The sequence below is a fragment of the Athene noctua genome, chromosome 9 (assembly GCF_965140245.1).
Source record: "Athene noctua chromosome 9, bAthNoc1.hap1.1, whole genome shotgun sequence".
In the NCBI taxonomy this organism is placed as follows: Eukaryota; Metazoa; Chordata; class Aves; order Strigiformes; family Strigidae; genus Athene; species Athene noctua.
The window spans coordinates 3794169-3818742 of NC_134045.1; the positions used below are offsets into that span (position 1 = coordinate 3794169).

The window sequence follows — 24574 nt, forward strand, 5'->3', positions numbered from 1 at the left end:
GGGGTTTGAAGAGGGGGGGTGTGGTGGTACGTTTCTGTTGGGAGGTCCTCTAGTAGAGAAGTTTATTCTTTAGACTCAGTGGTAGACTGGCCTGAACTAAGTCAGATTTGAAACAAGCTGCTGAAGGAAACGAAATATCATCTGAACTGGGGAAATACATCCTGGCTCTAAGACGTGAGGAGAGGGGAGCAGGCAGCTAGGCCTGGGCAAGCCGTGTATAACGGTGTCTCTTGGAAGTCACTGAGCTCTCCAGCAGCCATTCTCAGATACCCTCCAGAGCAGCTGGCTTTCCTCAGGGGCAGCCCTGCCTCCAGGAAGGCTGAGGAGGCTCCTCCAGCCGCTGCCTGGCCCCTGCCCTGTTGTTGGAGGAAGGGGTTGGACGTGGGCTCTGCTAAACGTTGTAGGCACGGCCACTGCTTCTGTGCTGTGCCAGTGACTAGCCCCTGCAAGGGCGAGGCTGCAGTGCCATGCTGCTTGTGCTGGGAGGGCAAAGCAGTTCCTCTAGAGCTGGGGCAAAAGGCCCTGGTGTGCCAAGTGCTGATTTAGTGTGTATTTATCACATCGCCTCTGTGGGTCCCGAATTCAGCAGTAGAATATTTATTTTCCTCGTGTATTGATGCAGAGCACAGGGACATGGGCCTGAGATAGTCTCAGACAGAGCGTGGTGGGGCTTGCAGTCAGGCACACAGTGTGAAGAAAACTCAGGATGAACTGAGAAGCCTACGCTGGGGTCACACATTGAACATTTCCACGTTTCGTGCTGCCAGACCTTGGGACTTCATCACACTGGTGATTAATACTCTTCATTTCCTTGCAGCCCATGAAGCTGGAGGTAGGGGAGGAACTTCATCTCTCCATCAGATTTAACCCTGCTTATGAAGAGGATTTGTGTAGCCGGGTAGTGGAGAAGGTTCTGAAGATACAGTTTCTGGAGCATCCTCATGAGGAGCGGGTCACCGTTCGGGGAGAAGTCTGCTTCCCAAATCTCCATATCCAGCCCACGGCCCTGGACTTTGGCTGCATCTTGAACGACACCGAAGGTGTGCGTTACATCGAGATGACCAACTGCAGCCCGCTTCTTGTCCAGTACCACTGGTCGTTCCTGATGGACAGCCGCGTGAGCCAGATGAGGTATGTGCCCCTTTGCTCTCTCCTTGAAGCTCTTCTCCTTCCTCGTCTCCTGTTTGTGCTTTGCAGAGAGCAAAGCTGTTTGCCTGTGGTGTGACAAACTGCTTTCAACTTTCCCTGGGGGAGTAACACTTCTCAGCCGTGGTCGGGCTTAGGTGCTCAGGGAACAAGTGATCTCCACCAGTCTGACGCTGGGAAGGAGACAACGTTCTCCAGGCAAACTGGGGCTGTGAGATGCTACCAACACTTTTTGCATCGTCCATATCCTAGAGTCCTGCTTTATTTCTGGAGCTACAAACCTGTACTTAGGCACTGGGACAAGCAGATGTATGATGTGACCTCTTTTTCTTCCCTGCCAACCCCATGTGTTGTCATTTTACACTAAGAACCTACACAGGCACTGCCACCAGAACCATGTGCTGCTGCCCCAGTCTCTTGCTGCTGCTTTGCTGTAGCCCCCATACTGGTTCCCCTGGGAAGGAAGGCTGATGTTGGAAAGCTGCTTTCTCAGACCTTTGTGGCCTGAGGCAAACACCACACTGGTGAAGTGAGTTTTCATCGTTAAACTGCACCATCACATTCCCCAAACAGCTATTTAGTGTCTTACAGGGAAAGGGCAGGTTCTGCTGCAGCTGTGGGTGCAGCTGTAGGCGTTGGTGGGAGCACTTGTCTGAACGTCCTGGGAAGCAGGGCCAGCCAGCGCTGGGCTGTGGTTTACAAGCCCAAGAGCAATCTTGCAGTCGCGCTGGAGCACATTTATAAAAACATTTCTAGCAGTTCTTCCTGCTGTGGCCTCTCTGCATAGCACAAAAGTCTAGTCCGGGCAGTTTTAATTAAGTAGCAAATGGTTTTTCCATAGCACCCTAGGAAACCCAGCAAAGTTAACCATTGTGTGTTGCAGTGCTGCCACTACAAATAATAGAGATCATCAACAAACAGGTTTGCTTAGAGAATTGGGATCTGGCTCAGAGGACACACTGGGAACTGGAGATTAGCTGTGGCTATGAGGAGAGCTTGGGGCAGAAGACCTGGGCATGGGGGTAGCCTGTTCACAGCCGGATCTTACTGAGTAACAACCAGTCTTTAGTGTGGCCCTTCTTGATGCACAGCACCTTCCAGAACAGACCCTAAAATGCAGAGGAAAGCCCACAAAAGCAGGTGGAGGGAAGTGGGCAGGGAAGGAGGAGCAGAGCTGCAAGCTCAGCTTGGAGGACCCTGTCAGCTCCTGGTAAATTAGATTAGGGTTTAATTGCAAGCTAGAGGGAAAATCTAATTTTGATGATAGAACAGTGCTTGCTTCTCTGTTATTAGAAAATACATGCATGTTACAGCAAAGCCTGTGTGGAATTAATTCTTCTGGGGCCACTTGCTGGCCAGTTGCCTGTCTGTCTTTATTCTTTTCTTTTTTTAGAACCAGTTTAGTTTTTTGGAAATGTAAATGCTGAATCAGTTCTCAGCTTTTAATTACCCCGTCTCCACCTAAACTGGCTTTGGACCCGAGCCTGCAGGTGCTTGTTCTTCCAGGGGATTCCGCGTCACCCAACTCTGCTGAGTCGGTAGCAGTTGAGGGTCCTGAGCATCTGGCAGGAGAGCAGCCTCTGCTCCGAAGGGCTTGGCATAGCCCCTTCACTGGCTCGTTAGCACTGGGGACGTTGTGGCAGCTCCCTTTTCTGCTCTGTATGTTAATTAAGCAGAAATGTACTTTCTGTGGGTCCCTCAGCAGACACCATGTGATTCTCCGTGGCAGAGCTGGAAATGAAGATGGTCTCCAAGCTACTGACACCTCAAGTTGCTCATTAAGAGCCTGGCAGAAGGGCAGCATGTCAGATATTATTTCTGGTCCACATTAAGCACTGTTAATATTCTAAATTATCAGATTAAACTCAGCCTGACAGCAAGGGAATCAAACATCAGGTCTCATGAGGGTGAGATCAATAGAGTTTAACCATCCATCTGTCTGACCTTGCTGGAGCCGATCATCAGAGACTCCCACCATCGATCAGACACTGCTGAACTGCTGTAAGGAACTTTTTGGACTTTTAGTATGTCTCAACATCGCTGTCTCCACGACGACCACCTCCTGACTCAACGTAAAGGAGCAAACACACAGTCCCCGACGAAAACCACATCCGCCCTAGACAAGAACATCAGCAGTCATCTATTGAGCTGCGCCTACGCGCGCGAGCGCGTGAGCCGGGTGGAGGGGAAACCGCGGTGAGACAGGTTGGCCCCTCGCCAGCACGACCACCATGGACACCCGGGCATGCGCGCATGGAGGACCACGGGGTGGCACCTACAACAACGAGCCCCGTGGAAATGGGCGGACAAACTGTGGGGATGGGGACTATAAAAAAAGCGGACTGCATACTCCAAAGAAGAGGGGAACCAACTCGGAGCCAGGAACGTGGAGCATCATCGGACCGACAGAACATCGCCGGATCCCCAGTCGTGGTGGCGGTAATTAGTTGCGCCTCTACCGTGTTCTTGCTTAGGGATTCCGACCTTTTCCTTGCTTTTCCTCTCTGTCCTATCGCTCTTATTAGTTGTTATAGAAATAAAGTTCCTAAGGTTATGCAGCATCTGACCTCGTTTGTGTCTTAATCTCGCTCTCGGGATTGTTTAAGAACCCTCCCCCGATATTGGATCGGGACAACTGCGTATGTCAGGAGGCTCCATCTCAGCTCCACGGTGCTGGTGGAGGCACATCCACAGCCCTTCGGCCCCTCTGGTTTGGGATGGGTCCTCTCTGCTGGTGGAGGAGCTGCTCTCTGCTCCTTGCCTTCCTCCCTTCATTCACAGCCTTGGCCAGGAGGTGCTGGAGGGGAAGAGCTGCCTAAAGCTTGGGCTGATGCTGAGCATCTTGTTATCTTCCCCTTTCTTCTCCTTTTTGAAGACAACCCCCTTTTCTTCAGCACCAGGAAGATTTCTTGTCCAGGGGACAGCTTTCTATTGACACCTTGGGTTCCTCTCTCCCTTCCTTTTCATGTCACACTTCTTAATGCTCATTCTGATTTCCCTTACTGGAAGAAGTCCCTCACCGTGCTTTGTGCTTCTCCACAGCAGGACTCACTAATCACATCATCTCCCAGCCCCCAGAGGGCTTCTGCTTTAGAGTGAAAAATATTGTTGTCTAGGTACCACAATCCCATGAAGTTGCCTCAAGCCATTCTATAAAACTAATTTCATAAGTGATTATGGATTTTGTATCTCAGGGGTTTACCTCTCCTCAGGAGCTGTTCTTAACCTGCAGTATTTATCACAAGCAGCTCTGACAGCCGCTTTCATTTCCTCACTAGGAGGAGTCACAGCTAGCAGTTTTGGGACAACCACCATGACAATGGCCAGAGCCATGCGCTGAACTGGTGCATGGACTGGTGTGTAGCTGGAGGGCTTCGAGTGCTCCTGGCCCTGGATGTGTCTGCCCCTACACTGTGGGCATCTCCCTATCACCAGGGACAGGCAGCATTCAGCTGCAGGCTGCCCGGAGGCACCGTTGTTGCAGATGAGCTGGATTTATTTCAGCAGATGAGCAGGTGGGTCATCCCTCAGGGCTCCCCAGTACTTGTTAAGGTGCCTCAGCTGACAGGAGCGGTTGCACTGGTGGGACTGGAGATGGGCGATACTCTGTAGGGTCAAGCCTGTGCCTTTGTCACCTCCAGCCCTGCTTTGCTCTTCCACGTGGACGGTGCCGAGGTGGCCTTTGGGGTCGCCCATGGGGTCCCAGTAGCAGGCAGAGGGGCGGCTGGGGGGGGGTGACGGCGCTGCTGCTCATCGGTCCCTGCTTGGGGCAGCTCGCCTGGGCAGAGCCTTGTTCATGCATGTGGCTGCAGGAAGGACAAGTCAGGTGGGACCTCTTGGGGGTTGTGAGGAGCGGAGCCTCTAATCCAGAAATGGAAACCGGCCTTTAATGATAAGCTGCAAAGCCAGAGACAAATACTCATTTGGGAGCACGTCATTAAAGGCCCTGAGTTCCCGGCTGGGAATGAAGCACCCACAGTGCTGTGAAAGACGGGGCTCGTTTGCCCCCGGGAACACTTGCAGATAGGCGTGGTGACAGGCAGGCACGGTTCCAGCGTGTCCCTCCATGGGGCACTGGAAGGATGAACAGAGTTACCGTGAGCACCTGCTGCGATTTGAAACAGGGAATGTAGTCTGAGTCACTGGGAGTGTTTGAAAATGTTAAACCATACACTTTCTACTGACACGTGTTGGTCAGACTATCAACTCAGTTCTGTCAGTAGGATGAGCTGTTGAACTGCTTTGCTGAATCATTTGCCAAATTGGTCCTCAAATGGTTTGCATGTAGAAGCTGCTGGGGAGGTGATCCTGCCGTTGGTAAGTGACATGCTGGTTACAGCCTTGTTTCAGCAGAGCTGCTGCCCTTTGAGCGCGAGGTGCGGCTGGAGCCGTTGTGTCGCAACCAGGGCATGCCGGTGGCACAGCAGGGAGCTGCACCTTGTCACCGGCGCGTGCCGTGTATTGATTACAAATGCCCAAAGCTCCCTTCCCCGGAGCACCGATCGCTGCTGCTTCGGCGCTCCTCAGGGATCAACGGGCTGTTCAGCCGTGTCTCTGCCCGGAGTTGCTCAGCAGGTCTTTCCACGCTGCCCTGCGTGTGTGGGGTGTCCTGTGCCAGGCTCCGTGGGTGCCCCGCACGGCGCTGGGCTCTGTCGGGGTTAGGGCACAGCAGGCTCCGGGCTCTATCCCTGCTCCTGCCTTATGTGCTTGGAGAAAGCCTCGGGCGTTGCTGCTTGCTTGTGCTGACCTGCAGCTGCGGGTGGTGTCAGGGGAAATATTCCGGGTTAGCACCTGGTGGAGCTGCAGAAGTTCTCGCCTTGGCCCTCTGGGTGGGGGAGGCCCAGTCTGCAGCTGTGGGTGCTTTCAGGAGGGCACTGGTGGCTCTGCACTGGCTTGTTGCTCTCTGGATCTGCCCCTTTGTGTCTCAGGCGCTCACCTTTTTGCACAGTCTGTGTGTCTCTTCCTTTCTTGCTGTGATTTTTACCTCCTTACAAGGCTTTCACCCGTGTCCTCTTCCATTTCTCTTTGCAACCAGTTGCCAGCTGCCTGCACCGCCGCTACACCAGCGTCATCCCTAGGCAGCCCCATATGCTGACCTGCTCCATCCTGGTTTGGGAGCTGCTGGCTCAGACCCGTTACTGAGTTCACACCACCAGTGCCCAGCCGGGGGCCACATCCTGCTGAGGAGCTGCTCGTGCAGGCTTCCCTCCCTCCCACTGCAGGTCCACAATTAAAGTCATGTTATTTTCCAGGTTCAGCCCTCCGGTACCTAAATTTTTCACCAAACCCCAACCACCAAAGGAGGAGGGAGCCTGGTTGGAGCGCTCGGTGTCTGCAGGGATGGAGGTGTGGAGGAGCCAGCTGAAGCCCTGGGAGCCGCAGGGGATCCTGCTCAAGAGCCAGCAGATGCAGATGACTCCCTGGAAGCAAAGGTAGATTTTCTTGTACACCTACCGCTTGCGTTGCCTCCCCCAGCTTGCCACCGAAAAGCCGTGCTTGTGCCAATCCCCCTTTTAGCTGCCCTGCTCTCGTGTGCCCTGAGGGTGGGCTGGGCAGCAGGGCCAGCGGCTGGACATGGGGCTTCTGGGGAGGGAGAAATCGGGTATTTTGCTTGGAGAAACCCACTCAGATCCTACAGACCTATGCTGAGTTTGGGTTTTTTTGGCTTGTTTTTATGCCGTAAAATGAGCCTTTTATCTGCATCGTGATGTGAAGGCTTCCAATTTCCTTCCTGTATCAAGCTGTGCCAAGTACTGTGATCTCCAGGTACCACCTTCTCACCCCTGAGACCTGCAGTATTGCAGGGATGGCCACAGAGCTGTCTTTGATAAAACGAGACTTTGCAAAGTCACTGTCTCTTCCTCCTGGCATGGAAAATGGCCTTTGGTCTGCTGACCTTCCTGGTGAACCTCGGTGCTTTGGAGCTTGACATCCGTGCTAGTGGGAACTGGCTCCTTGTTCTGCATTGTGTGGGACAGAGGCTGCTCCTGGGGCTATAAACAAGGATGCAGAAAAGCATGGGAAGTTCTGAAAGCACTGGCGTTGGCATTAAGTTCAAGGAGAGGGGTTGCACCTGCTCACATCCAAATATTGGTATTTTAACATTATAACGGCACATTTTCCCTGAATCATGAGAAATTATACCCCGTAGACGAAAAGAATAGTGTGGCTGAATGTTTTCGGACAGAAGCATGGAATCATCTTCACTTCCTGCTTTGTTGCCATGTATGCAGAAATAAACCAGAGAAATTCAAGTAGATGTGGCTCAGTAGGATCCAGAAGTGCTTCAAAGGATACATCGGGATTGCAGCTTCATCTTCTGCTTGTGTCACTGTGTCAAGGCAATAGCCACATAACCTCCCTGGGGAGGTGGGAGACCATAGGCCTAGGAAAGATGCGGGTTAGAATCTTTGGGAATAGGTGATTGGCAAAGCTTTGCTAGGCTTGAAAATGTGGAGACGAGAGAAAGAGCATGGAATCGTCTGATTCTGAGCTTCATCTACCAGGGAGATGTAGCCTCCGATTAGGTGTAAAGATGTCCCAGAAATATTCTTGCAGATTCTACTGATGTCAAGGCCCCAGCACAAAGCCCTTCTTCATGTTACTGAAGAAGCAGCTATTACGACATTTCACAAGCACTCACAAAGCTCTCACTTATTAAATAGGGGACAGAAGCCCAGGGACGAGGTTCCTTTTGAAAGATGGCACCTCTGAGGTCAAACACCAGCTCTCAGCTGCTGGGAGACAGAAGAACATCTCAGCCACCTTCTTCAGGGAGGTGTCGTTCAGGGTAATGACCTGGTGGAGATTCTCAGCTCTCCAGCACTGATGGGTGCGCGAGATGAAACCTAAGCACTCTCTGAAATTGGATAGTTGTGCCAAGTCCTTATTTTCCTGGTTTGATACTTCTCACTTGCAGCTGTGTTCCTGTTTTTGTCCTGAAGAACCCAACCTGTCTAGGCATGGGGTTCTGGGCACGTTCCCTGGGCAGGAGTGATCAAAGTCGGTCTGGCACAAGGGTACAAAATGCCCTTGAGGTCTCTGCCAGGACTGAGGGCTGGGTGCACTCAGCTTCCCCATGCAAGCTTGCGTGTAGGAAGTGCAGATGGAGCCCGTGTCTCACCTGTGGGTGGGCTTGGACCCACTCAACGGATGGCACGGACATACCCGTACTTGATTTGCACCCAGGTCCCATCTCAGCTGCTCCTGGCTGGGTGAGGTGGCGGAGCCTGCAGCAGAGTGCTCTCACCCAGACCAGCCAGGTGCTCGCTGCAGCCCATGGTGCTTGTTTTGCAGCTGCTGCCATCCCCTGCTGAGGAGCTGGAAGGGGCTGTGGAGGATCTGGTGCCTCCCCAGAGCCTGGTGGGGATCAACAAACGGATGCAGTTTGTGGAGGCAGAGCCCGTCACGTTGGGAATGGAGGAGGTAAGTGGGAATCCATCTTGTGCCACGTTTCCAGTGTGGCAAGCAGTTCTGTAGCTCCCCTCCCCGCCGGACTGGTGGCCCTCGATGCTGCTCGCAGAGTGGCCTCACGTCTCTCCAAGCCCATCGCACAGCGCTGCTGAAGAAACTGGTCACTGGAGAGGCCACGCAGGACGTGTCGTAGGGCTGACCTGTGCAGCAGCTATGGAGGGCATTCTTCATCTTGTTGCTAATCAAGTGGTCAACAGGAAATTTCTGCGGTAGCTTTTGCTGTAGCATCTTGAGAGCGCGCAGCATGCGAATCGGAGAGAGCGAAAAGCATCAGGAGTCAGAAGAGCTGGGCTGGAGTCCTCCCCCCAGCTCTGAGAGCTTTCACCTCTGAATACTGTGTTTTGCTTAGGGCAGTAAAAGGCGCTTTTAAAGGCAAGTTCTGCAGCAGAGAGAATTTCTTGCTGCCAGGAGACATCCCAAATTACTTTAATATGTACTGTATTAATTAATGCGTTAATGAGTGAGTATGGGAGAAGGTTTTTCCCGTGGCCCCTCCACTGCTAAGTGGAATGGGTACAGGATGAGATTAGGATGATTTTGCCTGTGTTTGAGGAAGAGCCCCCTCCAGCCACGTCTGTACTTTGCTCCAAGCCGTGGCTGCTCTTCTGCATCAATTTCCATGCTGGACATCTTGATCTCTCCTCGCCTACCTCCAGGTTTTCGATGTCCTGCCACTCTACGGTGTGCTGCAGCCAGGCGAGAGCCAGCGGGTCATGTTCACCTTCTTTGGCCACACAAATATTGTCGCCCACATTACGGCGCTGTGCAGGGTGGAGGGAGGCCCGACCTACGAGATCGCACTGAGTGGGGAGGCTTCACTCATCAACTATCTCCTAGACGTCACGGAGATCGACTACGGGCTGCAGGTACCGCACGCTTCTCTTGGCAGAGGTCCTTGCCGTGAAACCATCACCGGCGTGTTGCTGCCACCTAGGGCTGGGGCTCTCTCCCCTTCCCAACTACTTTGTTGGCTCTATGGCTTGGAAGTGCAACCTTGGAGCGATATGTTCTGCATCCAAGCTGGTTTTTAATGACCATGTCCGCCCCCCTCCAGCTGGGAATTCCTCCTCCTCAAGGTAACTAACGCCACCTCCTGGGGCAGGCAGGGTCCCAGTGGTGATTTCCAGAGGGACGTGCCCCAAGACGTCCATCTGCTGATCCGCTCCTAAAGCCTGAGGTCCCAGGAGGTGCTCTTATTAATCAGCAAAGTAAACCCAGGAGAAAGTTAACTTGGGCTTCCCAGTCACTGTAGTTGGAGAGAATGTCCTAGAATAATCCCCACTTCTTCCAGTTAAAAACCCCACAGATATTTCCAGCTGTTGGCCCTGTAAGGGTGGCCCTGTCTCCCATTTTGCTGTCACTACAGGTGCTTTTTCTTCTGCAGTGTCTTGATGCCACCTCCTTTGTCCCAGCTGGGTGTGAGATGACACACCATGAGGTGCAGAGAGCTTGTCTCCTCTTTGCTTTCCTTATGACTGATCTCTGTGGTTGGCATTGCCCCTCTGCGTGCCACCATCAGTGTCTGTTCCTGCGTAGGGCTAAGGGGTGCCCTGTGGCGGTGGCTTCCCCAGGTTAGCCTGGGAGAATCAAGTGCCCGTATCTCCTCTGCCTCTGCTTTTCTCCTGTGTTGAGTTCATTTGCACACATCCCAGTGGCCTGTGCCTCCAGCTTGCCACTCCTCTGTCCTCTCTTCAGCTCTTTAACAAAGTCGGTGAAGCAGATGTCACCCTGCAGAACAGAGGGAAGATAGGATTCACATACGTGGTGCTAAGTCCTGGCATGGGCACCACAGACAGCCCCCTGCCCGGCGTGCCCCTGGTCCTGCCCAGCACAGTGAGTGATTGACCCTGGCTCTGGGTCAGGCTGCCCGGGAGGGGGGTGTAGGGGATAAACACAAAATTAGAAAAAAGAAAACAACCCATAAAAGCAGACAGGAGAGACAGGGCTGTAAGCAGCCGCTGCCGGGGGGCAGGTGGGGTCCAGCAATCGTGTTCTTAATGGCCTCCCTTCATGTGCCCTTGCCAGCGGGTGACCCTGCCATCACACAGCAGCCACTGGCTGGAGGCACCAGCGCTTCGGTGGCTCTGGGGACCCCAACTGCTGAGCGCTCCGGCTGTGCGGGCACCAGGGCCGGGCTGTGCCGGCTCTCCTGGGGGTCACCGTGCCCAGGTGTGATTGGACAGGGCTTAGCCCTTGTCCCTGCCTGTAGCACACCCTGCCAGGCCCCTGCCAGCACTAAGTGGGACTCAAATATTCTCACTTGGGCATGAAGCTGCTTTGACAGAAATTGTAGCAGCCCCTGTGCCGGTCCCCCACTCCCCCAGCTTTGCTGCTCTGCAGGAGCTCTGTGGGGCAGTGAGGGGGCCAGGCAGGAGCAGGGCTGGAACAGTGAGGAGTTTGCAGCATCCCACCGTCCGAACTTCTCAGTCCTGCGTGGCTGTCTTTGGGCTGGAGCAGCATTCCTGTCTAGTCCCTTTTTAAAGTGGGAAGAGGGACCCAAATGGCGTTCACATTTCCTCATGCCTGTCTCCTACAAGGGGTGACACACTGACGCCCTCTTCCTGCCAGCTTCCCAAGACCCAGCTCTGCTTGGCCCCGCGCAGTCGGTCGCTGTAACAGCCCCACCGGCGCTGGCAGCTTGGCAGGGCTGGCTTTAGCTGCAGCTGTGTTCTGCACTGCACCAGGAGCTCAGGGCACCAAGTGGCAGGATCTGTCCCGCTCAGCACCTTCTCCCTGCAGCGTGAAGGGGAGCAGGGAGCCGAGGGTCCAGCCCAGCGTGCAGAAGGCGAGCCAAGGGAAGCTGCGGCTGTGTCCTGTCACCCAGGGCTGTGTTGGTGTGCTTGCATTTGCTCTCAGCCGGGCTGGCGTGAGCCTAGCCTGGGGCTGGGGCAGCCTTTCTGGAAGCCCGGAGAGGAGGTGCCCTTCCTGGCAACGCCTTCCCCAGATCTCATCCTAGTCTCTGCTCCTGCCTTTCCAGAGATGCATGTTTGCAGGTCACCGTGAGTCTGGATAGGCTCACGCACCCCGGTGTAACCGCATAGGCAGGAGGTGTTTGGTTGGGATCATTGTAAGGGGTCAGGCCCTTCAACACCAGCCTGGGAACTGCTGATGTGCTGTGGCAGGAGCTGCTGGCCATGCTGAGAGTGTGGGCACTTCCCTTATTTTGCATAGTGGCTCCTAAAAGAGCTTTTATTTCTTCAGCCTGGCTCTTGCTAGCAGAGGGTGAACGCTGTTAGGGGCAGAGCTGTGCTCATGCTGAGCAGGGGCTGGTCTGTGGGTCTGTCCTGGGGGAATGCATCCCTACAGGCCCTCTGAAGGACCTGGTGTAGGAGACTTCAGCTGCTGGGTACAAGAAAGCTAGAATGGGATGTTGTCTGATACTTTCTTATATATGAGAACCTGCCTTCTCTTCTTGGCGTGTCTGTCCTCTGAGCCATCCCTCCACCAAACCCTCTCTGGTGCATTCCCTCCCTCTTCTCCCACACCCTGCAGGGTTACGTTGGACCTGGCAAGGAGCAAGTGCTCAAAGTCTACTACCTGCCAGGAGTGCCTGGAGCCTTCCGCAGGACTTTCCAGATCCAAGTGGGTCACCTGGAACCCGAAGAAATCTCCCTGAAGGGAGAGGGGAGCTTTCCCAGGATCTACTTGGACCTGCCCAGGAACATCAAAGGTGAGCACGACCCATCTGCTCTGCCATGTCCCATGCCCGTAGGGCAGCTCACACCTGCCTCCACCAAGCCTGGAGGTTTCAGGGCTGTCAGACCAACACTCAAAACCCGGTTGCTTCCTGAGCCTCTGGCAGATGAGCCCGTGTGGGCTTTGCCCCAGGAACCATCCTGCAGAGCTTTCCAGCATGTGTCGGAGTCCTGGGAAGGTGATGGCTAGACAGAAATGCTCTGGAAAGCTGAGCACAGGCTGGCAGAGATTTTGTCAGGGTTGGATTTGCAGCACATTGCAGGGGATGAGATGCTCCCATGTGGGGAGGAAGATGGGTGGGAATGAACATCAGGGTTGATAGAGGAGAAGCAGCATGGACTTTCCATACATTGCTTGGGGAGGGTGTTTCTGGGAGAGGCCAGAGTCGGGGGAGTGGGGCTTCCCAGCTTCAAGGGGAATGGCTCTGTGCCCCGCTTCTATTTGTGGATGTTTTCTTCCTTCAGGAAATGAAAAATATGAGAAGGTCCTCAAGGAGGTGATAGAAAAGATAGAAGAAGATGGCCAGAGAGAAGAAGCAGCAGTTCTGGGGGCGGCTGTGGCTGCGGAGCCACCCCCAGATCCTTTGGACGCCGTGGTGAGAATGGCTGCTGCCCCGTTTGACGCGTGCCACCCTCCCCCGGTGTCACTGGGTCCCTTACAGCCCGCTGCAGGCTTCCCGGGGCCCTGCTGGCACCTGGGACCTCCCTGCCCACACCTGCCCATGATCCTGCACAGCTCAGCAGTGCCCCCGGGACTGCTCCAGGGAGAGATCCTGAAGACCCTGCTCAAGTGATGAAATTTATGGCACTTCGTGATGGGATGTAGGTCATCACTGGGGGATTTGCTGCTCACAACCCAAGCCCTGCCAGGTTTACAGAGCTTAATAGCAGCAGCCTGACTGTGCTCTGGGACTGTGCTGCCAGTGCTGATCTCTAAGAGACAGCAGCTTTATCGTGGCTCCCTTTACAAGAGAGCTCTTGTCCGAGCTGCTTTGGCACTGGCTGGGGGCAGGCAAAGACTTGGAGCTCTGGAAGGTTCCTGACTTGTCTGTCTGGCCATATCAGCTTTTGTAACAGTGACTGGGCAGGCGAAGTTGCTGGACTTCATTGCCCCTGAGATGAGGCCCTGACTGAGAGAGCAGGAGGTGTCACAGACACTGAGCAGCGAGACAGAAGGACCCCATCACCCCTCCAACACGAGCAGGGGGGAGCCTTGGGAAGGACCGTTGCTAACCAGCCGCTGCCTTTCCTTCCCTCAGCTGGACCCTGGGCTGCAGATGCAGATGGAGCAGCTGCTGATGGAAGAACACACCCTGGAGCAGCAGAAAGCTCTCACCTCTGGTCCCCCAGAGGCCACTGCCTTTGACCAGCACGCTCGTCAGAGGCTTCGCAAGTTAGTAGGGGCTCCCGTACCCTGTCTCCAGGGGTAGTGGGGACTCCAGAAAGGGTCTGATCCTGGTAGCTTTGCCGTGCTCCCTGTGAGCAGCTGAGTGTCCTCACTGCCACAGAGCCACCCTGAGCTTTGGAGGTGCTCAGCTCCCCACAGGCACTGGGTCCTGCTCTTAGGGCTGAGGGGGCCAGTGCAGAGCATCAAGCCCTTCCAGACAGCACCAGCACCGTCCCTGCTGACCAGATCTGAAAGAGGCAACTCAAAGCTGGCATCTGTTCCAGCTAACAGACCATAATGAGCAAAAAGAGTAGGGAGTCGCAGAGGCTGACACACCCTTGACAAACCCTAAGTCAGATGGCCTGGATGCTGGTGGGACTGCAGGGCTTACCTCAGTAACTCGGTCCTTGCCTCTGCTCCTCATGAGGAGGCACGGGCACGGTAGGCTCCAGTTCAGGAAGATGCTCTGCAAAACAGATCACGTAGGTGCTTTGCCGAGTGAGATTGCTCTGGAAAAGGACCCTCCCACGAATCTTGTAGGTGTTGATTACTACATCTGCTGGTGCTGCTTTGGGGACAGATCTGGTTGCTGAGCAGTGAAGATTTCCTGTGCAGGCAAATCTTACAAGGTCCTGCAGCAGTTCCAGGCTGGGGCTGTACATCGGGCTTAACAGTTTCATTGAGACCAGCGGAGGTCCGTCCACTGGACTTATCTACAGTGGCTTTCCTTAGCAGAGGACCTGGCACCTGTATCCCTTTTAAACATTTAAGGTCCCACTGGTGCGATAAAACCTAGGTGCTATCCTCCTCGTGGCTTATCCAGGTCTTATTACCAGGTGGTCAGGCCTGGGGTTTCACAGGCTTGGGCTGAATTTTTACAGAAGCAAATCCAGAAATACCCATTTTATTTGCATCTTCCATGCTCTTGGAAATGCAGCCAGGCTGTGGTTTAAGGACTGTCCTTACTCCTCCTTTCAGAGCTGAGCTGCCCAAGTACCTCCTGGACTTTGGGTAAGTGATTCTCGGTAACACCCCCACGCACGTCGTGACGATCACCAACACTGGGCAGTTCCCTGTGTCCTTCCGCGCTGACGGACTGGTCCTGCATGGCACAGGTAACCAGTGCTGGAGAGCCTTCACGTGGGCTCGAAGGAGCTGTCTCTGACAGATTAGCTTAAGCCGCTGGGCACGGGGAGGTTTTCTGAGTGCTTGTATGTGTAACTCTCTCCTCCTTGGGACCTGCTGCCTGGTGCTTTAGAGCCTGAGTTCTCCTGGTCAGCAGCGCTCAGAGACCCGGCCCGCCCGGGCCCGCCCTAATGCTTCCCTGCAGGGGCTGGATGGGCTGATCACCTTGGTCACCTCTCAGCATCTTCTGCTCTTGGCTACCATGAGCATCATCTGATGGGCACTCCATGAACTTGTGTTGCAAACAGATGGACCCTTTGTGGTTTGGAGGTGCTTTGTTTAAAGTTCATCATGCCATAGCACTTCTGTTCAGCCTTTAGTGAGGAGACAGCCTGTGAGGTCCTCTGTTGTATCAAAACAGGCTTCGAAACAGGCCGTGACGTAAGGCTGCAGCACCAGCAAACGGTGCCTCGCCGTGTCTGAAGGGTGATCAGGTGCCTCCTCTAAGTTGTTTTTTGAAGAGTACCATGGCATGGGGGAATCTAAATTGGAAATTATCCTCTGGAGAGGTCTGGGCACCCTTCCCTGGGATGCCTAGTGAAGGAATGGCTGGAGCTCCTCAACTCAGATGTTTCCTTTTTACCATGTGGGTCTTGGATTCTGGCTGTGAAAACCCTTTCTCCTTGTGCGGTGACAAGGGAGAAGGAGTGGCAGTCTTCTCCACAGGTACAAAGGGGTCCTTCACAGAGCTGCCAGCCAGGACATATGGCCTTAATGTGCTTGTGACACGTTTATGTCGATTGTATATCTCAGCTGCTTTATTTTCATCTGTTCAGGGTTTCAGTGTGGAGCTGGACCACGTGAAGCACCTGCCCTGCCGCGAGAGCAAGACCTTTGAAGTGCGCTTCGACCCACAGAGTGCCAACCTGCCGCTGGGAGAGGTAGACGTGCTCCTGCCCATCAAGGTACCTGCGGCGTGCTTCCTCGCCCCACTGTGCCCGTGCGCCTCTTGGGCAGGTGGAGGGTCGGGGACAGTAGGAGATGTCACCGTGGCTCTCAGCTGGATGCTCTGTCCTTCCCTAGGTAGCAGAAGGCCCCACGTTCCACGTCCGCCTCCGTGCCAGCGTGGCCATGCCAGCCCTCTGCGTCTCCAGGGACAGGCTGGAGTTCTCCACTCTCCAGTGTGGGCAGTGCCAGGAGGAAACCATCCAGCTCCACAGTCAGCTCCAGGTCCCCTGTAACTGGCTCATCACTATAAATGAGCCTGTTAAGAAGGTAAAGCACAGACAATAAGTAACACATACCTTCTCGGCTGGGTTTTCTTTGCCTCTCTTGCCCTTTCTGCCCCTGTGGCTGCGTGAGCACTTGGGCTGCAGCTCATCTGAGGAAGCTTTGGAGGTACAGAGCAAGGCTGGCTCACCTGGACCTGGGCATTAGCTGGTGCTTCACTTCTCTGCCACCTTCCCCCACTCCTCCTCTTCTGAGGACGGTGCCTCCCCATCTGCCTGCCCTGCCGACGTGTTCTCCCTCCAGTTCAGGCCAGGGGTGGCCTCGGCTGGTTTGGCTGTGGGTGCCCTCAGCACCGTGACGGTGTCTCAGAGCACTGCAGGGACCGAGGGTCTGTCCTCGCAGACTGAGGAGACCTCACACAATTGTTTTCTGTGCTCAGGTGGACAAACATTGGCCAGCGAGGGTGCGTCAGAAGGTGCCCTGGAAGTTGAAGGCTGTAGAGGTTTGAGCTCAGCCGGCAGCCAGATGCCACGTGCCCGCTGCTCACCTCCCCCTCCCCAGTGACATAGGGGAGGGACAAAAAAGAAGAAAATTCATAGGTTGCATAAAAAGAAAGAATTTATGTTGTTCTCTTGTTATACTTAGTAAAAATATTGAGTGCATAAAGAAATGGGTAAAACGCAGCAATGCCTTACTGAGCGCAGTGACCGCCCCCCCCCAGCAACAACCGACCAGACCAGACCCAATATCGGCACGTGCCTGAGAGAGCCCAGCCCCCCCTATCCCTGGGCATGGCATCACATGGTGTGAAATACTGCAATGAAAGGTAACTCCATCCTGGCCGAAAGCAGGACAGTCTCCAACCTTTATTCCATACTACTGGCATCATGCTCAGGTTTCCAAACATCCTAAGGAACCACCACCCTTCCCTGGGTCTCACAGATCTCATTCCCTCAGTCTCTGGGCCATCCTTCCACAATGTCTGCTGAGTTCATTTAGTCCGTAACTTCAGGTTCCATCTGTCATGACAGTCTCTAAGGCTGAGGAATGAGGCAGAGCTGGCTCAGCTGGTGGAGCAGGAGGCTTTGGATGTGGCACAGGGATGCTGCAAGACACCAATTGCCATAACAGGGTTATCTGACAGTCTGGTTCATGGGCTATTCTCACCTAAAATTAAATCTACCTGAGGCACACGTCAGACCTCTCCATCCTTCCGCAATCCCCATCAAGTGCACGCAGGTCCTTGGGCTGAAGTAATCCCACGTATGGGTTTAGCTTTACCCGATGCAGGAGTAACCCAGACGGCCTTCCCCAGCCTATTCCTAATGCACACTAAATCGGGCTCAGCTTGGCCGGCGTCGCCTCTCTGGGGTCCCGGGACAGAGCTGCCTCCAGTGCTGCACGCAGCACCCCGAGTTGGGGCTGGGGGGGCCTATCGCCCCCCCCGGGGTTCAAAGGGACCTGCGGTGTGGGGGGAGCCCTCGGGATATCAGGGGGCCCCTCAGAGGCCTCCGGGATGGGGAGGGGACCCCCCTGGGACATGGGTGAAGCCCTCTCCACAGGGACGGGGGTGCTGGACTCAGCCTCTTCTGCCATCACCTCAGGGGTGAGAAACGGGGAGAAAAAGGGAAATTTTGGGGAGCGGGGTGTAGCAAAAATAACGAGTTAAGGGGGCAGCGGTGGCACTAATGGGGGTGCACCCCTCACCTGGGGTCCCCGAAGGGTCCTGCCCGCAAAACTCCCTGGTGGGGGGATCCCAGTGGGTGGGTGGGTCCCTGTCTCCACCCTGTCAGGGGGTCCCATCACCCGCTACCTGATACAGAGAAATGATGACTTGTTTTGAGATTTATTTACTTATTTACTTATAGAAAACTGCTTAGCAACTTATTTACTTACTTATAGCAAGTTATAGTAATTTTAAAATATTGCTAAGAATCCTGCTTGCCCAGACTGTTCTGTGGAATTTTACCAAGGACTACTGTGTTCATCAAAACAAAGCAGTTCACTGAAAATCTACCAAGGACTACAATGTTCAGCAAAATATTATACTTTTGGCCTTGAGGAACAGGTGGCTCTAACTAGTTGGAATTTTGCTAATGAGTAAAGATAGCCATATACGGATGGTAGAGGTTCAATTGGTTCTCTTAGGTAAGATAAAAAGTAAACCGTCTGAAAAACACTCTTGTTACTCAAGAAATTGGCCAAGAGAAACTGCGCATGCTCTGGGGATAAAACAAAGTGAGAAAGACTACGAGCCTTCCTCCCAAAGCCCCCCGGAGACGCCCACCAGGAGGCGATGCGCAGGTGCAAAGATGACATCAACTGCTGACACCAGCCTTTCGAACTAACCCAGCCTCACTCATGCACATGTATGTTTGTGTTACGCAATCCAATGAATATGGATATCCACACTGTCAGTTTTTGGTAAAATGTGCGGTGGGTGTGCAAGCTTTGTGGAGAAATCCCCTTGCACCCCGGCCGGAGTAAACATACCTGCTGTATAACTCCATTCGAGTTGTGGAGTCTTTTTTTCCGCGAATCAGCTGGCACCCCAGATGGGACCCTCTCTGTCCGGCTGCAGGACCGGCTGAGAGGGGGACGCTCTGGGCGCGCCCCGAGGCTTCTTTCTCAGACACCCTCCCTCGCTCTGCCGATCTTCGCAGGGACAGACAAGGACCATCCATCGGCTGCGGATCAGCTATGTGGGAGAAAGGGGAGACCTGTAAGCCGTAAGGAGACGACCTACGCGAGGTAAAGAGCCGTTGTGCTCCCCCTGGGGTTGGGGTGCGAGTCCCCAAGTAGTGTGGTTGTGGGTCCGTGGTGACAGAGTGGTTTTGACACTCTGACCACATTGGTATCCTGGGTCGACCTGGGTACTCCTAGTATGGTGTTACGGGAGTGGTGTGGCATTGCCGTGTTACCATCAAATGTAAAATCTGGTACCGTTTATAACAATTTAGTCGATATCAATCAGGTGTGGATTTGTGGTAAATGCTAAATGGCAAACGGCTCATGGTATATGATGTATGCTTTTGGCTTTCATTTATGACTTTTATGATTTAGCAGTTGTTGTAATTGTTGTAATTGTTTTGATGTTTGTCGTATTTGTCGTTTTATGCTGTGTGAGTAATAAGTGTAAGGGGCCTCTTTGTGTGGTTGTGTGGTTGTTTTGCATGTGAGAAAAGAGACGCAGCCCAGCTGCAGCTGCGGAGTCCTCTGACCCACGGTTCTGTTATCCCGTCAGGGAAGCGGCCGGGGAGGAACGAAGCGCAGGGCAGACTCTGTACGGGGGTAGTGTAGGACGAGTGAACATTCCTTAGTACAGAGCCCTAGTGCCTGCCCGCTGGGTCATCAGTGCTGCTGTTTGTTGGGGCTCAGGGTTTTAAGTGTCACAGGTGAAATATCTCCTCTAGTGGGAGGCAGTAATCCTGTGTTCACTGTTGTCTTCAATTTAGGTGCGTACTCTGTGGGGAGAGGGCACCTTTGTACCATCTGCCTGAGGGGGATATTGTCAGCTTAATCGGGTAGTGTGTTAAGGTCAAGCAGACGAGATGGGAAGCGGCCAGAGTCGGGGAAGAGTTAGAAAGAGCAAGAAGAGCCCCCTGGGCTGCATTGTAAAACACTGGAAGGAGATAGGGGGACCTCCAGGCACAAGTGCGAATAAGAAGACCTTAATGAAGTATTGCAATCAGTGGTGTCCCCTATATAAATTGAATGAGGGGGAGAAATGGCCCCTTTCTGGGACCTTGAATTACAACACCTTGCTGCAATTGATGCTGTTTTTAAGGAGGGAAGGAAAGTGGGATGAAGTCTCCTATGCAGACATGTTTTTCACCCTCCGAGACCATCTTGAATATCAGATAGACCGTGGCCTGGCACCCCCACGAGATCCACTAGTGCTGGCTGGAAAGAGAAAATAAGAAGGAAGGGAAAAAAGAAAAGGGGCAGAAATAAAGGATTTACCAGAGTACTATAAACCACCGGTAGGAAGCCGGCAGGAGGAGGGTGAAAGTTTGGAGGCGCCAGAGCCAGGCTCCCCCCCCGTCACAGCCCCGTATCGGAGACAGACGGGAGAAGCGGCGGTGGTGCCGGCTCCTCTGAGAGAGGCCGTAGGGCTGGATCGGGCCCTGTCAGATCAAAAGTCCCGTTCACTTCCTTTGATCTCGAAACTTGGAGAAATACAGCGAAGGGGTACCGAGACGACCCTGTTAGGGTGACTCGACATTTTCAGTTTCTGATAAAATAACATGATCCGGATTGGAGTGATATACAATTATTATTGGATCACACAACAGAAACTGAAAAACAATTAATATTAAAAACAGCCCAAGATCTGGCTGCCGATCATCTTAGGGGTACAGACGAAGATATAAAAGATCACTTCCCCTTACAGGATCCATACTGGGACCCTAACAGAGCAGCCGATATGAGACTGCTAAATGCATACAGAGATTGGATTGTAAGGGGCATGGAGCGGGCTATACCGAAAGCAATTAATTGGTCGGCCCTATATGCCCTTCGGCGGGGACCCAAAGATACTCCCTCAGAATTCTTGGATAAGCTGCGGGATACCATGAGGCGGCACACACCCTTAGATCCAAGATCAGAGGTGGGAATGCAACAGTTAGTGTCGTTATTTATAGGACAATCAGCACGGGATTTTCGAAAGAAGTTGCAAAAGCTGGAGCCGCCAGAGAATAGGGATTTGGAGACCTTGTTAAATGTAGCACGGAGAGTATTTAGCAATAGGGAGGAAGACAGAAGGAAGGAAAAGAGGGCATTAGTGGCATCACGACCAGAAAGCAGGGGATTTAAGAGTGTAAGACGCAAGCGGCCTTTGGGAAGGGACCAGTGTGCATGGTGTAAGCAAAAAGGACACTGGCAAAATGAGCGCCCAGAGAAGCAGAGGGGAAGAGACAGAATACAAGCCCATGTTAAAGATGATGACTGACGGGGGGGACCTGGGGAATCTACCCTAGCGGATCCACTGGTTGTAATAAAGCTGGGGAAACAACAGCATGATATGGAGTTTTTAGCTGATACTGGAGCAACATTTTTGGTTTTAAATGAAGCTTTAACACCCTTAGATGATGATTTTATAATGGTAAAGGGAGCTACTGGCCAAAGTGAAAAGGCATATTTTCTGACATCTTTAAAATTCAAATTAGGAATATATGCCAAATTCACCAAAATCTTTACTGGGATGAGGTTCACTGTACTGGACCCTCCTTTGCTTGCCTTTGAGCTCCAAAACTCAGTTACTGTTCAAATTTGAATGAGAAAACATGGTGTCCGGAAGGAAGAGGCAATTAACATGGACTGTGCTACCCCAGGGATTTAAAAATAGCCCCACTCTTTTTTTGAAGACCAACTAGCTAAAGATCTGCTGCAATGGGAGTGACCACATGAAATCGGGGAAGACCTGCAGTACGCAGATGATCTTTAATAGCCACAGAGACTAAAGAAATGTGCATTACATGGACTATTAGTTTATTAAATATTTTGGGACTTAATGGCTATCGAGTCTCTCCACAGAAAGCTCCAGTAGCTCAGCAGCAAGTAATCTACCTTGGACATGAGGTCACAGCTGGTCGACGGACCCTAGGAACTGCGAGGCCATGTGTCAGAGCCCTCAGCCACAGACAGCTGCAGAGCTCTGCACGTTCCTAGGAACGACCGGATGATGTTGCCTGTAAATATATAACTACAGACTCATGATAAAACCCCTTTATGAATATTGAAATCAAATCTGAAAACCCTCATTTGGAATAGAAAGGCAAACAGAGCATTCCATCAGCTGAAAAGGAAATTGATGGATACCCCTGGTTTGGGTTAACCAGACATCACTAAGCCTTTCTGGTTATTCTCCCGCGAGAAACAGGGAATAGCCCTAGGGGTCCTGGCCCAAAATTTGGGGCCAGATAGAAGGGCAGTGGCATACTTCTCTAAACAACTTGATGAAGTAAGCAAAGGATGGCCTAGCTGCCTGAGGGCAGCAGCAGCAGTAGTTTTAAATATCCAGAAAGCACAAAAATGCACATTGGGTCAGGACACTGGCTTTCACCTCAGAGGTACCTGAAATACCAGGCCCCTCCTAGTGGAACAGGATGATATAGGAATAGAGGTTACTAATACTGTCAACCCAGCTTCTTTTCCCAGTGGAACTACGGGAGAACTAGTGACACATGACTACCTGGAAACAATAGAAGCAGTTTATTCCAGTCGGCCAGACCTCAAGGAGGAGCCATTAGAGGACGCTGGTGAATCCTGGTATACAGATGGGAGCAGTTTTACTTGACAAGGTATCTGCAAGGCAGGATACACGGTAACCACCGAAGATCAGGTAATAGAACCTAAAGCTCCTCCTCCAAATACCTCAGCACAAAAGGCAGAAATAATAGCTCTAACACAGCCACTGGAGATGGCCAACGGTATGAAAATTAATATATGGATGGACTCTAAATATGCTTTTGCAGTGGTCCATGCGTCCGTGCTCATGGGGCAGCGTGGAAAGAAGGAGGACTCTTGTCTGCACGGGGAAAACATATAAAGCATGCCAAAGAAATCCTCAAATTCTGGGAAGTAGTGCAACTACCTGAAAGGGTGGCTATAATGCATTGCAAAGCTCACCAAAGAAGAAATTCTACCCATGAATTGGTAACACTATGGCAGATCATGAGGCCAAAAGAGTGGCTGAGAAAGGTGAAAGAGAAGTGCAGTCTTTGGTCCCCGACGGTAAAATACACATTGATGGTGAGCCTCAATATTCTAGGGAGGATCAAAAACTTATTGAATATCTAAAAGGGAAACAGGGAAGAGGGCAAGGGAACAAAGACTCCTGGAAGCAAAATAATAGTACCATCTGCACTGTTATGGACGATAGTGATGGCAAAACATAGAAAATCCCACTGGGAAGCAGAGGCCTTATATAAATATCTTCATCAGCAAACGGTTGCCCGAAATCTGTATACCACCATCAAGCAGGTGACAGAGCAATGTGAAATCTGTTTACAAAATAATCCTAAAACAGGACTAAAGACCCAACCTAGGTGAACAGGGAAAGGAAATTACCCAGGGCAACAACAGCAAATTGATTTTTTTCTGAACTCCCAAGAAAAGGGGGGTTTTGGTACCTTTTGATTTTGACAGACACCTTTTCCAGCTGGCCAGAAGCATTCCCTTGCTGAACTAATAAAGCCCAAGAATTAATTAAGGTATTGTTACAAGAAATAATATCAAGGTTTGGGGTTCCAGCAATAGTATCCTCAGATCAAGGATCACATTTGTAGCAAAATCGTCCAGCAGCTTAGTAAACAACAAATAGTAACACTAGGGCAGAAAGCTACATTGTCCTGGCCCCAAGCATTGCCCTTAGGCCTTCTAAGAATCAGAACCAAACCCAGACAAGCAGAAACACCAACCCAGGTTGGAGATGAAATATTGTAAGTCTACAAAAGCAGCTGCGAGAAATAAAGAAATTGGTCCTTGGAATTGTCTGGACGGGCCTGTACACAACATTAAACCTGGTGATTATGTATATATCAGAGATTTTTCAGATTCACCTCTGGAACCAAAATGGGAGGGTCCGTTTCAGGTGTTAACAACTTCCCATACAGCAACCAAGGTTAAAGAACAGACATCCTGGATACACCACACCAGAGTGAAGGCGGCCCCTAAGCCAAAACAGAAATCGACACCTGGGGGACTGCTAAAGCTGTGCATCCAAAAATGGTGACACGGGTATAAGTGCTTAGAATTTTGCTGAACTGTAATTTAAAAAGTACTTGGGAAGGGCCTTGGTCAGATGCTTATTTTGGACGTACAGGCGTTATGGGAAAGAATCTACTGGGGATGAATTTAGCAACCGCTCTCTGTTCTAATATATGACAACATGCCAATTTGAGATTTACCCTAATGAAACAACAGAGACTATTATAATTTACATGGGTATGGAATGTGTTTAAGAACCCTATGGAATTGTGTACAACTAGATAACCTTATAATAGATACAAGTAATCCTTTGAACTTCTGTATCTGCAATTTCGTTAGTCTTACAGGATGTGGTTTCAATTATACTGCTCCTGTCACAACTTATCAGTTGTTAAGATCTAATTATAAATTAGTCCAAGATCGGCAACCCACGCCTATTGGAATGGAAGAAAACTTTTGCATCATGAAAATTTAATTACTGTCCAGCATGAGGCAAAAAGAATACATCAAGCCATGAAATGAGTGAAGTCAGATGGAAAACACTACTAGTGGGATATATTTACAGGCTATTCCCCATTAGCTACCAAAATCTTAAATATCAGTAATAAAATATAATAAACCCCTTTTGACTGCAAAAGAATTTGCTTAGGGAAAAGAAAAGGGGGGAATTGATACAGAGAAATGATTACTTGCTTTGAGATTTATTTACTTATAGAAAACTGCTTAGCAACTTATTTACTTACTTATAGCAAGTTATAGTAATTTTCAAATATTGCTAAGAATCCTGCTTGCCCAGACTGTTCTGTGG

General features: G+C 51.9%; 1 protein-coding gene across 1 annotated transcript in view; it reads left to right on the forward strand.

Moving 5' to 3' along the window:
- The window catches only part of LOC141963919 (hydrocephalus-inducing protein homolog), a 74137-nt gene that overhangs the window by 29561 nt on the left and 20002 nt on the right, over positions 1 to 24574 (forward strand). Inside the window, 8 exon segments of the mRNA XM_074913653.1 lie at positions 818 to 1131; positions 6399 to 6481; positions 6484 to 6578; positions 8443 to 8571; positions 9276 to 9485; positions 10315 to 10452; positions 12112 to 12289; positions 12780 to 12910. Coding sequence (XP_074769754.1) covers positions 818 to 1131; positions 6399 to 6481; positions 6484 to 6578; positions 8443 to 8571; positions 9276 to 9485; positions 10315 to 10452; positions 12112 to 12289; positions 12780 to 12910 — 1278 coding nt within the window.